General features: G+C 41.2%; 1 protein-coding gene across 1 annotated transcript; it reads left to right on the plus strand.

The window, feature by feature from the left end:
* The first annotated feature begins 7,829 nt into the window (after window positions 1-7,829).
* On the plus strand, window positions 7,830-14,427 carry mych (myelocytomatosis oncogene homolog). The gene is made up of 3 exons (XM_044209986.1): window positions 7,830-8,049; window positions 9,688-10,228; window positions 11,310-14,427. Exons 2-3 carry the CDS (start codon window positions 9,703-9,705, stop codon window positions 11,894-11,896), a joined length of 1,113 nt encoding a protein of 370 aa, XP_044065921.1. The 5' UTR covers window positions 7,830-8,049; window positions 9,688-9,702; the 3' UTR covers window positions 11,897-14,427.

Below are 14,427 nucleotides of genomic sequence, written 5' to 3' on the forward strand. Positions count from 1 at the left end.
AAGTTGTGTAACAGTCTGTGGTTTGATAAGATTTTGCCCTTCCTTATATTTACATTTTTCAAGTTCAATATTTGTACAACTCACCCCCTTCAAGAAGTGTTACCAGAGCATCTCCAGAATCTGCTGCTGTTTTATTATCAGTTGATAAGAGATTCAACACCGTACCTCCTGCCTCCTGCCTCCACCCGATTTAAAAGGGTTCCCTCACTTACAGTCAAATGGAGCACAAACATTCATATACACAGTACATGGACATTGGTGATGCCATGTAAATTCCAACATCCCAGCATACCTCCACACCCCCCTTCAACCTAAGCAGGGTATAATCAGACAGAGTAACTGAAAACACCTGTGTGAGTGTGCAGGGCCTACAACCAACGTGTCTCTTTCAGAACTGACAGTTATTTTCTTACTCATTTTATGTTTAAGAAGACTTTGGGGGCATTTGGTTCATGCACACACACACACTTACACACACAGCCCTGGAGAAAGTGCAGCAGGATGTACTTTTACATGTTCCTGGCAAAGCTGTGGTTACTCTCTTTGATGACTACCACCAAGCATGCCGAACCACACACACACACACACACACCACATGAAGGCTGTTCCCAGAAGGAATGCTCCCTGGCTGCCTGCCTCTTTTCCTCCTCCTTCTTCCAGCAGCTGACTGAGGTCAGACGGACGCTCGCTTGTATTAAAATCCTTGAAGGAAAAACTCCACCCGAAACCACTTAAACCCTTTAAAAACCAGCTGCTGGTGGTCTTTCTTAGAGTTTTGGCTCTGTTTGGTGTTTTTGTGATATTGTTCTTTTTCCCGGCTGTGATGTCAAGTCCAGATATTTTCCATTATGTTGGAAGAAAATGTTTCCCTGGTCTGAAACAATAGTAATTGTCAGGATTTGGTGTTAGTTTCTATAAAGGTTCCACGTTCACAACTTGTGATGAAAGCTGGTGCTTTTTAAAATCACAGTGCCCGTGGAATTTATTCACTTTTATTGGCTGTTTTATTTCTTGTCCCTCATCATGGTGCTGAGATGCAGAACATACAAAATGACTCATTTGTGAATAAAGAAAGAAGTGAAAGCGCATTCAAATTCAACACAAGGCAAGATTTTGCCTCACTGTATTCACCTTTTCCAACATTGGAACTTTTCCAAGAACCTTTTTACGAACTTATCTTTACCTGCATCTCATTTACCAGAGTCAAAATAATTACTCCTGTTCCTGTTTAAATATCCAAACCAACATATTTTGGCTTGTAATAGCAAGGCTAAAGCAGATTCTCATTTTGGCTCCCTTGAAAGAACCATTGTGGCATTAATTTCCTACAATAAATGGTATAGCCATTTAAAAAAAATGTATATGATGTCCATTCAACTCCATAGACCTTTTTTACAGCAGACATTTTGACTTATAGCAGGAAAAGTACAGGTGTAACTGATAACATAACAATGGCTCTGTTCCATTTAAGTGTCCCAGTGAGCAAAACCAGAGCTAGCATGCACAATACCACCAAACCTGCACAACAAAATGGAATGCAGCCATCATTAAAACGTTATTAATTAAGGGTTCAAGCCCCGAAGGAAACAGATGATAAAAGGGGCTGCTTCTGCAGATATTTGCTGAAAATATATCAGAGAGGAAGGAAACATATGGGAGAAATTGATAAAGGATGGGAGGAACAACATGAAGTAATTATTACAGTTGCTACCATCCAGTGTTGTTCTCTGCCTTCCAAACTGTAGAAATCAAAATGTCAAAACTGTGACATTATTATCATAAGCATGTGTGTCTCTCTCCTGGCTTTTGTTTGGTTATATTTGGCTTGTTTTCTGCACCATACAACGTCCCCAAAGCATTTTCCACTCATTCATGCTTCTCAGATTACCACTGACATTTCATAAAACCCTCCCTATGTGTTTTCACTTTGGTCTGTAGTTTCTTTTCCGTTCTCTACAGGTCAAAGTAAACCTTTTTTAAGTTACAGCTCGTGTGTGGTCTTCCCTCTTTGTCCTCTGTTGTAGGTGGCACTCACACTTTTTGTTTATTAGCCATGATGGTAACAGCCTGTGTCTTCTTCTTCTGTTTATTGGAAAAACATAAAATGCATCACTGCCTGTGTGCGCCTGGATGATTTTTCTCAGGACAAATTTATATACATCTCTACAACACAACAGCACTAACATTTAGAGAGAGAGAGAGACCTCCAAACCCAAGAGCTGAGCCCAGAAAAGAGCCCCCTATGTCAGTTGGTGCTGAGACTATCTGCCCCCTCTCAGACACACTCTGACCAGTCTCACAACAGCACTGCTTTCCAAACACCAATCAGAGGAAACCAAATTATAACACAATGTAAAGAAACCTATTTGGAACATTGGAAAGAAGAAACTAAAAGCCAAAGAAGATTTGAATGTTATCTGGCCCTAAAAAGAGATGATGAATTAACAGAATATCTCTCTGCTGTCAGAAATAGAAAGCAGAGACAGATCCTAACCAAGTACAGGCTCAGTGACCACAAACTAGCAATCGAAAAAGGAAGACACAAAAAAATCCTGGCAACCAAAAGAAAACAGAATATGTAGTCAGTGTTCGACAGGTGAGGTTGAGACAGAGATGCACTTCCTCCTACAACGTACAACATTCAATGAAATAAGGAACGTTTACTTTAACAAGTTCAACTCTGTAATCTCAGATTTCTGCAGAAAGTCCTTGGTGCCATTCAGATGGGATTAATATTAACTAATAGGTGAAGGTAACTCATTATTCAATTATTTACTGGTAAATTAATTAAATTAAGTATTTGGACAGTTGCAAAATACTCAAATGGCTTTTTCTGGGAGCCGATAGTGCTTTTGCCGTATAAGGGGGCTGGTTTCTTTGAGGATGTCACGGCAGATGTAGTACTGGTAAAATGATTTGTTGTTTGGTCATTCCCAAGGTGCAGTGTTAAATACGCGTAACCCACTTCACATAAAATCAATTATAATTGATTTATACTCCATGTTGTCCATTTAAAGTGTAACTGATAAATAGATATTAGATGGCTGAAATATCAGGCTTGTCTTGTTAGACATAAAGGTACTTCCTGTAGGTGTTACCTAACCTAGAAACCCTCTTTACCCTCGCTGTTCATTTGTCCATTTTAACTGAAATCTGACAAATAAAAGCATCTAGCAGTAAAAACTTAAAGGGAAGCCACAGTCAAATCGAAGCTTTTTTGTCTTTAAAATACCAAAAGAAGACTGATTTTGATTTCTTTTTCAAGAATTGTGAAGATTTATTTTATCTCTCTACCCAGAGTCCATCCGTCAACACCTGGTGGACCAGAACCGGCACACAGACCAGAGTTTGAGAACCACTCGCTTCAGTGATGTGTGTGTGTGTATGAGCTTATTCAGTAGCTGCTGCTATCTAATTAAAGCAGGCAGACAGACAGGCAGCAGCAGCCTGTCTGTCTGCACAGAGACACTGCAGGATGAAGAGTCCTAATAAGGAGATCACAGCAGTGGGCACACACACACACACACAGAGCGGTAATCCTATTCCCAGGCTGTCTCTCCCCCCTGGGGCTTCGGCTGTGTGTGTGTCCTATTAGCTTTGTTATGCCATCAAGTTCACTGGGCCAGTCAACCAGTCAGTCGGTTTGTCGGTCAGTCAGTCAGTTAATTAACCTTTTACCCCACCAGTCAGCAATTTTACCATTTAAACAGGGAACAAACTAGAACATTAGACATTGAGAATCTCACTAGGCTGTGGGATCACAAATTTAATGACCCACTTTTGCAAATTACAGTCACCTTTGTTCAGGTTTCTGTAGATTACCAGCTCAAACTACATGATGGCATCTTTCAGATACATCCAGAATAAAGTCTTTAACAAAATCCAATTATGAATATGGCGGCTCCAACTGATCTGAGGCTCAGTCAGGTGGTGATTGGAATCATAACCCTAGCAGTCACATTACACATTATTTGACCCGACTTTTAAAAAATGTGGTTAAATCATGGAAATGATCTGAATTTATTTCACAGTTACATTTGACAGATCCTCTTATGCAGAGGAATTTACAGGCAGAACAGGAAGTGACACCATCCGATGAAATTAATATAAAAATATGGTAGAAATCTAACCATCAGTGTTGATTTGAATAATAGTGCAAGAGGTGCCTTTAATGTCATGACCAAAGCAGTCTGTCACTTGGCAGTCAGCAACTTAAACATGATTTAGTCTGTCAGCTACCAGTGAAGAGGTTACTACTGTCACTTTAATGGAAACCAGTCAGTTGATCAGCATTTTAACAATTTCACTGAGTCCGCAATTTGACAATTAGTCAGCCAACCCTGTTTAACCCTTAATTCTAATGATGTCTGATTTCATTCAACATTTAAACCAATCTTTCAGTCAGGAGTTCAGAGGTTACTGAAGTGGAGTTCAGGGTTCTCACAGGGATTTCACACCAAAAGTGGAAGTACAATATTGTGCAGAGCAAAGCCATTATTTTCAACGCAGAGAGCGGCTGCATTCAGAATCAGAAATACTTTATTGATCCCCGAGGGGAAACTCTTTTGTTACAGCAGCTCAGTATCACGTCAGTGCACACAGGAATAGAAGTACTAAGCAAAAAATATAATACACTATAATACAGGTCAGATAAATTAAGTACCAAGTGGGTATAAGTAGAAATTTAAAATAAGTGTGAAGTACAAAGTGGGTTTACTGGTTGATGACAATAATACGGTATGAAGTAATAGTGCATGAACTGTCAAGTTAAATGTAGCTTATTAAGATTATAATGAGACGGAGGATATTGCACAGCAGTAATAGAAGTTTGAATAAATATCAATAATATTCTCTCTCACAGTTGCATGCACTTCTCCGATTTTCCGCCAGGTTGTGCAGAAAAAGTTAAACTAAATTGAACTTTGACCTGAAATACGTTGACGTCCACAACACACGTCCAGTGGGATTCTGGCTTTGATGGGAGGAAGTTATGGAGTTATGTCCGCTCTCCGATCCTATACTAAAGCATGGCAGGAAATATTAAAGAAGACAGGGATGTCAGGTTATAAAATCACCATTGTGATTGTTTACATCCCATGTAGTCAGGCGTATTATAGCATCCTAGATAGCCGTTTTGTGCTGCTCGTCATTTAAATGGTGAGGTGCAGAATTGTACGATATGAGCGTAATTTCGAGGATACTGGGCTGATATATGTGGAGCCCCATCTGAGAACATATGTTTCCCTGCTGCTGAGTTAACGTAATAAGAACCTAATAGTTTGTTTAATAATTGTTCTGATGTAAAACCCACTGCGTTAAATGAACTTAACCTTAGATTCCATGTGGGGTGTAGATTAGAAGTGGATGCTCATCATTATCATCATGATCATGTGTGCACTGACGTAAAGGCGAGCTACTGTAACAAAGAGTTTCCCTACGGGGATCAATAAAGTATTTCTGATTCTGATTCTGATTCTGATGATGGTAAAAAAAAAAAGACCTGTGACTCATCTGAGATACTGTAAGTCTAGGAAATAGAAGTGTAATAAACCAAAAATTATTCTTAAGAAGCACAACTTGTGGGACGTTCATTTACCTAATAATGAAGGTGGTAATGAGTAATTTTAACTTCACTTAAAACTGACAAATGTATTTATACTCAGCTGATGACAAAAGATCAGTTCACAATGAACTGCACTGTGAGTTTAACAAAAGTTTAATAATTTAAATTGATTTTATGATCTAATGCAGATGTGTCTGGGGTGGGATTTATATGAAACAATTTGGAAATCCCAGATTTAACCAGTTAGTCAGAAATCAAACCAGTGAGTCATTCAGCCAGCCAGGAGGTTTAGTATTCAGAGCTGAAACCAGGCCAGTTAGTCAGTCTGCCAGTTGGCCTGTAGGTGGCATATTAACCCACTTATTCACCACCAGATCTCTTCTCTTTGTGTGTTGATATTGTTGGTGCTGTTCTATTCTGCTCTGCTACTGTGATCCGCCCAACATCAGCTGCTACAGACAGAAACCTCCTCCTCCAAATATGGAACAGCAGACTTTTTAAAAATTCAGCCAAGTTTTTTTTTTTTCTTTGTAGGATTATGCTGCATTTCCCCTCCGTTTGTGGAAATGTGGTGTGCATTTACACTCAGCAAAAATAGTTTCCATATGACAGACTCCCAACAAGGCTGTGATTATCCCTAAAAGTGCAGAATGCATGAAGAAAAGGCATTGCTGAATAACAATAAACATGCAGGAGCTGTTTATTTACATGTATGAAGACACACAGGGTGTAATGGAGATTAATTCACCAGCCTTTTGTTATGTGAACCAGACTTCATGCATTTTTTAAACCATTTTTAACATAAATTAGCAGTGACTATTAATGCAAGAATAGATATGAAAAATAATATAGCAGTTGTAAATATATAATATGCCTTTATATATACATTTGTTGGTTATCAGATGACCACCAACTGGACCTTCTCATGTGAAAATATTACATTAAATGGGCGTGTGAGTATATAAATATAAATATAAATGAAGACTGTGATCTCCTATTTCAAGATTCCTTTCTGAGAATTTACGTGAACCGAGGCTGACTCGCACACTGACTGGGCGACGCCTCTGCACGTGTACCGGCGAATCGTTGTCCGTTACGTAACGTGCAAGTGCAGAAGCAACACGGGGCAGAGGCAGCAGGGAGGGCTGCGGTGTCTGAGTGGGGCTGTTTGGAGTTCATTCATCTCAGTCCACAGTCCTTTCACCCACATACTACTATATATATATATATATATATATATATGTGTGTGTGTGTGTTTGCATTTCATCTGTTTTATTTTCATGTGAACTGTCTATGAAAGTGATTTAGGCCTATTTATGTTTCATTTAGTTTCAGTTGTTTTTTTTTTTTATTGTTTAACAGAAAAAAGTGCAAAAATGTGCGGGGCGGCGGTGGAGTGGGGTGCATGTTTTTCTTTAAACGTATGTGGATGACAGTTCGAGATAGTTTGTGGTTGTAGTAGTAGCAGCTTCCAGTAGTAGGAGGAGGAGTTGGGGATAGATGGATGGATGGTGAAATACCCTTGCAAGAGTTGGAAGTGGAGGACAACGTGGCTCTGAAAGCATTCAGCCTGTCTGTCTGCCTGTCTCTCAGTCATAATACTACAATTAAAGGTAGAGAGGCGGAGAAAACATAGGCTACTGTAAGCCCCCCTGCCTGTACCACGCCGCAAGAATCCCAAAGAGGCTTACTGTTCCCACTACATTCCCCACTAATGACTGAGAAGGTTAGTTTATAATCTGTGCGATGAATCACACATGCATCTGAACACAGACTACTGACCCTGAACGCATCGCATACTATTCTTTTTTTTGATTAACCTACTTTTTTAAAAAATTAGCCTAATAAAATAACAATTGAAAGAGTTTTAAATTGTCTTCGCTGTTCCACTCGAAATGACGCCCCGAGGCGAGACAGACAGACAAGCAGGCAGACAGGGAGTGAGACAGCCGGCATCACCTCACGATCCACGTGTGATCTATCCTAACTTTTACCCGCCACCATTTTCCTGGAATTCCAGCCTGCGCTGTATCACTCCGCCGGCAAGACAGCATAGACCCCGACTTCAATGCAAAATCAACCAGAATCGCCGTCGCCCCAGCTTTTTCCGCCAGTACTTGATCGCACCGGCAACCGACGGCGGATATACAGGCGATAGGTTGGGTTGCCGTTAACGACCCGTTGTCGGTTTTTACGTTTTGGCGCGATTTTGGTCCTTGGCGGAAGGACACCGGTGAGTAGCAGATATATAAACCGAGCGACCCCGACGGCCACACCTACTCTGTCTGCTAGTAGCGGAGAAGAAGAAGCTAGTCAGGAGAAAAACATCATGCTTCCCTGCTCTAACTTTAATTTTACTCGCAGAAAATCCCACTTCAGCAGATAACTCTAGTTTTATACCTCTCTCTGTGGATTTTATTGGATATTTTGAACGTTTCCTCGATTTCTCATCATTTTAAATTTCCCCTCTGTAAGGACAGTTGAATGTAAGTAAGGAAGCTGCATGCGGGTGAATTGGGGCTACCTAATGTAATCTAATTTACACATGGGGCGTTTAAGTCATCTCATGGCTGGGTGTTAAATCGTGCTTTTGTGCATTTCTTTATTGTAACTTTGCGTTTCATGTATTTAAAGTGTTAAATTAAAGAAAAAGAATGCCGGTTCCACGTGGAGACCCAGAGTTGCTCAACCCATGCCGGGTTTAAATGACCCTCAAAGCGGGTTAACCTTTGGATTTTTTTCTGGTGCATCGACTGACTTCTTTCACACTGCTGAATTTGGTCAGATTCATGACATGTTGCATGTTGAGGTTTTTAGCAAATGACTAAATGTGCTGTTTGAAATCTGATTAAAAATCTGTAAAAATTAAAAAAAATAAAATAAAAATCTGGTGTAAAAGCATGCAGTCGATGCGACCTAACAGGAAATATTGAAGCTTCAGCGGATCTGCATTCAAAACCTCCATTTAGAAATTGGGTTTTTATTTATTTTTTTATTCTTTAGTTGTTCAGTTGCTGTACTTAAACGCCTGTAGTCTTAGAGAATGGCATGCATTCATGTGTGTGTGTGTGTGTGGGGTGGGGAAACTCATTTAGCGTTATGTTGAGTGGGGGAAATGTGATCATAAACACTATTAATTACTTATTTTTACGGTCACGGTGCAGACCGGGCTGTATTTAAGTTTTGGCTCAGGTTTCCCCAGGCTGTGATGGTAAAGAAAGGCAGCCTTTAACTCCCAGAGCCTGTCTGCACCACACACACTGCTGCTTTGTTCTCCAACACAGCCTGCTATACATACACATACCATGAGACCCCATAGGAATATTGGATTTTTTTCCCCACTAAGTAGGACTGCTTCTCCATCTGTTCCACTTTGAGTTACGTTTGTTTAATCACAAGACTGATTTTTGTAGCATTTTGCAGTAATTTAAAGTTTTTATGGTGAATAAGTGGTTTACAAAAACCAAGCATGTCCTAACTGATTAGTGGTATCATACAATATCCTTGGGGCTTTTTAAATGATAACTATCCAGACTTTGTGCTAAGCAGAGTAGGTTTTGTATTCTCTGGAAGAAGTTGTAAGATTTGTCGTGTGTGTGTGTGTGTGTGTGTGTGTGTGTGTGTGTGTGTGTGAGAAACAGCAGCAGAGGTTTTAAGTGTCTAGTAACAAAAAGGAAACAAAAGCCACTCGTCCCTCCTCTTAAGGTTTTGGGCTCGATTTGCGGTTGTTTTTTATTAACTTTCTGAGAAGGAAAATGTAAATTGCGCAGAGAGGTGTAAAGTTTCTACCCCGGTCTCTCCCAGCTGTTCCTGTGACGTCACGGGGAGGGGCGTGTTAAATCCTTTTAGGTGGTTTACGGCCTCTGGGGGAGCAGCGGGGCGGGGCTACGGTGATGTAAACACAGATAAAAGGTGGCACGCTGCCGTCGGGGTCTCAATCTGAAGAAACTGGTTTAAACTTTCACTACAACACGTGCTGCTGCTGCTGGGATTTACCCTGTTCAACTCTGACAGGCGCTGCTTTAAACACACTACTGGCTTAGCGTATCTGGATTTAAACCTAATAAGCTCCACTACCTCTGTTATTTAGTTTTTTGTCCTGGTTTTTGTTGTTGTTCTCCCAGATTCTGCGATCAAACATGTTGCAAAGCTTCGCTCAGTCGCAGGATTGGCTTTACTCCGAGCCGCTGCTGTTTGACGATGAGTTCTGCCAGAGTTTGATGAAGGACCTCCAGTCGCTGCCGACACCACCGCAGTCCCCCCCCATGAAGGCCGGGGTAGGCGGGAGTAAGCCCCTGTCCAAGGAGGACCAACTGAGCTATGTGTCGGACATACTGCTGGAGGATCACGACATGCAGCTCAACTGGAACTACGACTTCTTCCACTCTGATGCTTCTGAGAAGGAGGGCGAGGCCATCCAGCCCTGCTCCCCCCTGGAGGAGAGCGGCGAGGACTGCCTGTGGCAGAGCTTGGAAGAGAAGCTGGTCTCCTCAATGCTCGGCTCTAGCCCGCTGCTGTCTGACATCAACACCAGCATCTTTGAGGAGATCGCCGGCTCCACGCTGGACTGCCAGAACCTGATGGACACTCAGGAGCCCAGCGAGGCCACATCAGACTACGGATCAACGGGTGGCGAGATGTCCAACTATTCATCCAGTGACTCTGGTGAGTTCAGACGCTAATCTCCATTTTACATTAATGATTTTCACCCATATGAAAGTTTAGCCAGAATGTTTGGACTTTTTGTTGTGAGTCTTTAATCTTTGATCTCTTTTGGGATCATATTTCATCTTTTTAAAAATGATTTTGGTTTTTTGTTGATGTGTGATAGTCATCAAAGTTTAATCTCATTCCTGCCTTGTTATTGTGCAGCTTATCAGTATAAACACTCATGGCCAAGAACCGCTTCACTGGCATTTCATTGATAATTCACTGTTAATGTTTAGTGGCACTGAACCCAACTTGTTCTTTGCACTCAGCTTATCTGTACGCCAACCGCCCACCTGTAATCTTCAGAAGCCTTTAATACTCGAGGATGTTGTTGCAGCGTGGGCAGGGTTTTAGCTGTTGACTCTCATGAGTAGATGAGAGGTTTTAGGAGAGAGAGTTGACTGTAAGGGTGTGTGTATGTGTGTGAGTGACTCATGTTTAGTGGTAACAGTTGCGGCTCCATCCATTAACTTGCAATGAGTCATTTCACTGACTCGAGCCCTCTGGCATCTCTTGCTATAAGCCAGAGAGCAAGAGGCAGACTGGCATTGAATTCTCTTGAGGATTACTCATTGTTAAAACACTAATTATATCAAACACATTTTGGCTTTGTTATAATAGTTTTTGAATAAACATAACTATGTATATATTTTTTAACATTAAATAGCTTTTCATGCTCCAGTTTCACTTGAAATACTTTATTGTACATTTCAGAGCACCAAAACTGTAACTGCTGTTTAAACATGTAACTGTTGCTGTAATCCTGAGCTGCCTTCACTCATCAACAGCGTTACAGTTGTAAGCTTCTGCACGTGGCTGTTTTTACAGTAGAAGAAAAGATTTTCACCACTGACTGGTTTCCTGTGTGAGTGAGCCATGCACACACACTGGCGTGCTGTGTACAGTGTCTACACTCTTGTTTTTGGTGTCACGTCTTCACAGAGCAGATAAAATTACCACATGGGTCAGAAAACAAGGTTGTGCCAGAAAACTCATCTAACCCCCCCCTCCTTTCTTCTTCTCTTCTCTCTGACAGAGGAGGAGATTGATGTGGTGACAGTGGTGCGCTGTTCCTCCAGTCCCTCCCCTCTGCCCTCACTGGCTGACCTGTCTGTCCGTCAGCAGAAGCAGGAAGAGGAGCAGCGAGTTCTTCAGCGTCACCACTTTGAGATCCAGCTGCAACACAACTATGCAGCGCCCTGTCCTGCCTCACCGCCACCTTCATCCTCTTCCTCCTCCAACAAACGCTCGAGAGGGAGCGACGGCTCATCGCGCTCTCACCACTCTTCTCGCAGCTCTTCTTCATCATCATCCTCGTCCCGGTACCATCACCACTCGTCCCGGAACTCAACAGAGACGGAGGATGAGGAGGAGCGGCGGCGGACACACAACGTGATGGAGCGGCAGCGGCGCAACGAGCTGAAGAACTGCTTTATGCGCCTGCGTGACAATGTGCCCGAGCTGTCGCACAATGACAAGGCGTCCAAGGTGGTGATCCTGAAGAAGGCCCGAGACTGTATCTACGGCCTGGAGGACGAGGGCCACAGACTGCAATCCAAGAGGGACAAACTTAGAACCAAACAGGAAGAGCTGAAAGCCAGGCTGGAGCAGCTTCGCAGCTAATGGACCAGGGGGAAACCATCGGCTGCATTTTTAGGTGTTTTAGAGACGATGTGGGGGGGCGAGGGGGGATAAGGGAAGAGACTTTGTACAGACAGAGGGATGGGCGGGGGTGGCGTGTCATGCTGAAAAGAACGCACAAAGTTTTTCATTTCAAGGACTTTATGGTAACAATAGCTCTGGAGTGAGTGTATATACTCATACTTGCAACTGTTGCCATGGACAAACACAACACACTCATTGCCTCAGAATTGATCATTCTCATGCCTTGACTGCTGACTGTTGTAGAGAGTAAGACGTTTTTTAAAGTTGAAAGGAGGACGGAGCGAGCAGATAGTGTTTTTAGTTTGGCTGGACTCACACTGAAAAACGAATACCTTTTTTGTTATTGTTTTTCTTTATTTCATCCCAATTGGGAATCTTTACTTTGGGGATGCCAAATGGCACAGGTGAAATGCCACGAGGCGTGACGTTGGGTCAAATAACTGGAAGCCACATCAGCTCAGTAGTTAAATGAAACTTGAATATTGTGTTTTCAGGATGTCTTATAGCCATACTAACCAGTGATCCCTCCACTCTGACAGGTGTTTGATGGTGGCTTTGGAGTTATTTGGTCAACTGCACCTCCTGTCAGTTCCAGTTAAATTAATTAAACTTTTTGATAAAAATGTTCTTCAGTGTGCTTTCAGCCCTGTTTGGCCTCAGGCGGACCCTTGGGCCCAACACCACTCTGTTATCAGGTTAATGTGTGTTAATGACAGTACTGTATAGACCAGGTTTGATACTGTACACAACAATGCTCAGTCTCGGGTTCAATTCACCACCAGCTCACTTACCTCAGAGTATGTGTGTGTTTGCTTAAGTTGAAAATTTTTAATTACATTGTATATTTGTCATTAATAAACTGTTCAAGCTCAATGGTAGCCATATTAAACAGCATTCAGGTTTTGAGGAGACTGAACTGGAAAGTGAACTGAACTGTGAGCTGTGCTGACGTAGCTAATCAGCCAAAGTCTGGACGGAAAACCGCTGGATAACATTTAATTCTTGCATGTCCGAGACAGAGTGACAGACCGATGGTGTCCTGACATTTTATTTAAAGGTTCTGGTTGGAGGAAGCTGCAACAACAGCGATACTGTGACATTTAGTTCCCTTGCTCATAGAGTAGCCATTTCGCTTGGTGTAAAATAAGAAAAACGGTCGACATCTTTTACTATTGGACGACCATTAATCCAGTGGAAATTCCTAAAATGTCACTGTCCTTCATTAGTCAGTGGCCCTCAATCAAACCTTCTTGGAAACTGGTAAAGATTCTGAGATTGTCACTCAATCTCTAGCAGGTGTAAAGAAAGAAAATGAGGCTCATTTAAAGTCATAAGGATTGAATTTTCCTAAAACTAAAAAGCTGTTCTCATTATGAGGATGAATATACTGTAGTTCAGTTACAGAGCAATCATGCTTTCTAAGCAGATGTGACACAGGATCTTAACAAAAATTTTCCATTGTAAAATAAGATTTGAACTATGTACAAGTTGCATGAATGAGGGCCACTGACCAACATTCCCCTCTTTTTTTTTTTTTTTAAAGAGGGACCGCCTTCGTTGGCACCATTTTGTGCCCCATTGAACTGTTATTTATGATCACATGGACACAAAATACCCGCAAAAGAGAGCTGTAACACAAAGTAATATTTTAATGAAAAAATTAAGGCTGTACGTGTTCACCAGGAGCCTGTTGTATCTGCTTACTATCAGGTGTTTTGTTGAACTTGTACTTTGGGCTGGATCTGAAGTTTGAAATATTAATAATGGGGCTGAATGTTTAACCAAATGTCATTTTACTCTAAATATCAATTTTTGCCAATGTTATCCATTAATGTGCAGATTGCAATGAAATGTCAAAATGGGGGAGGGGGGGCTAATTTGTGTCAAATGTCTTAAAATGCATCCTGTTTTTTCCTCCTTCAGTCTGAGTTGAACAGACCCGGTCGGTAGGAATAATGAGAATAGAGGTGTAAAAACCTGTTCTGCCTTGAAATGCATTTGTTCAGGACTCCTTGTTTCCTTGTTTGATGACGTTGCTGTCTGGTTAAATCCTTGTCTGCTTCTAACATGAGCTAGTTTTTTCAGGGAAGCTTTAGCTTCTTGGTTTTTCTTCCAAACGTCTAATTATTTGTTTGTCATTTTTGTAGAGCTTCACGGTCACAAAGAATTGCCTTCTGAAGTAAAGACTCAGATTTTAACAAGACAGCAGGGATGATTTTTTTTTTTCTTAGCATGATAAAACCTACCTCCACCTGGCTGCAGTCTGTCCTGTAATGTTGTTGTTTTTCCTGGTTTAAATATTGTACAGATTTTTTTTTTTTTAAATGTAAAAATTTTGTTATTGTATCATAAATTATTTTAGTCTTTTTTTCTTTCTTTTTTTCTTTGTTCATTTAAATTTGAGAACTTTAAAAGTAATGTTATTTCCAAACAGCACTTTTTTTTTTTTTTTTAAAAATATTGATGTAATTAAAGAATGAGAGTTGGGA

This window comes from Siniperca chuatsi, linkage group LG2 (genome assembly GCF_020085105.1).
Source record: "Siniperca chuatsi isolate FFG_IHB_CAS linkage group LG2, ASM2008510v1, whole genome shotgun sequence".
NCBI classification, from domain to species: domain Eukaryota; kingdom Metazoa; phylum Chordata; class Actinopteri; order Centrarchiformes; family Sinipercidae; genus Siniperca; species Siniperca chuatsi.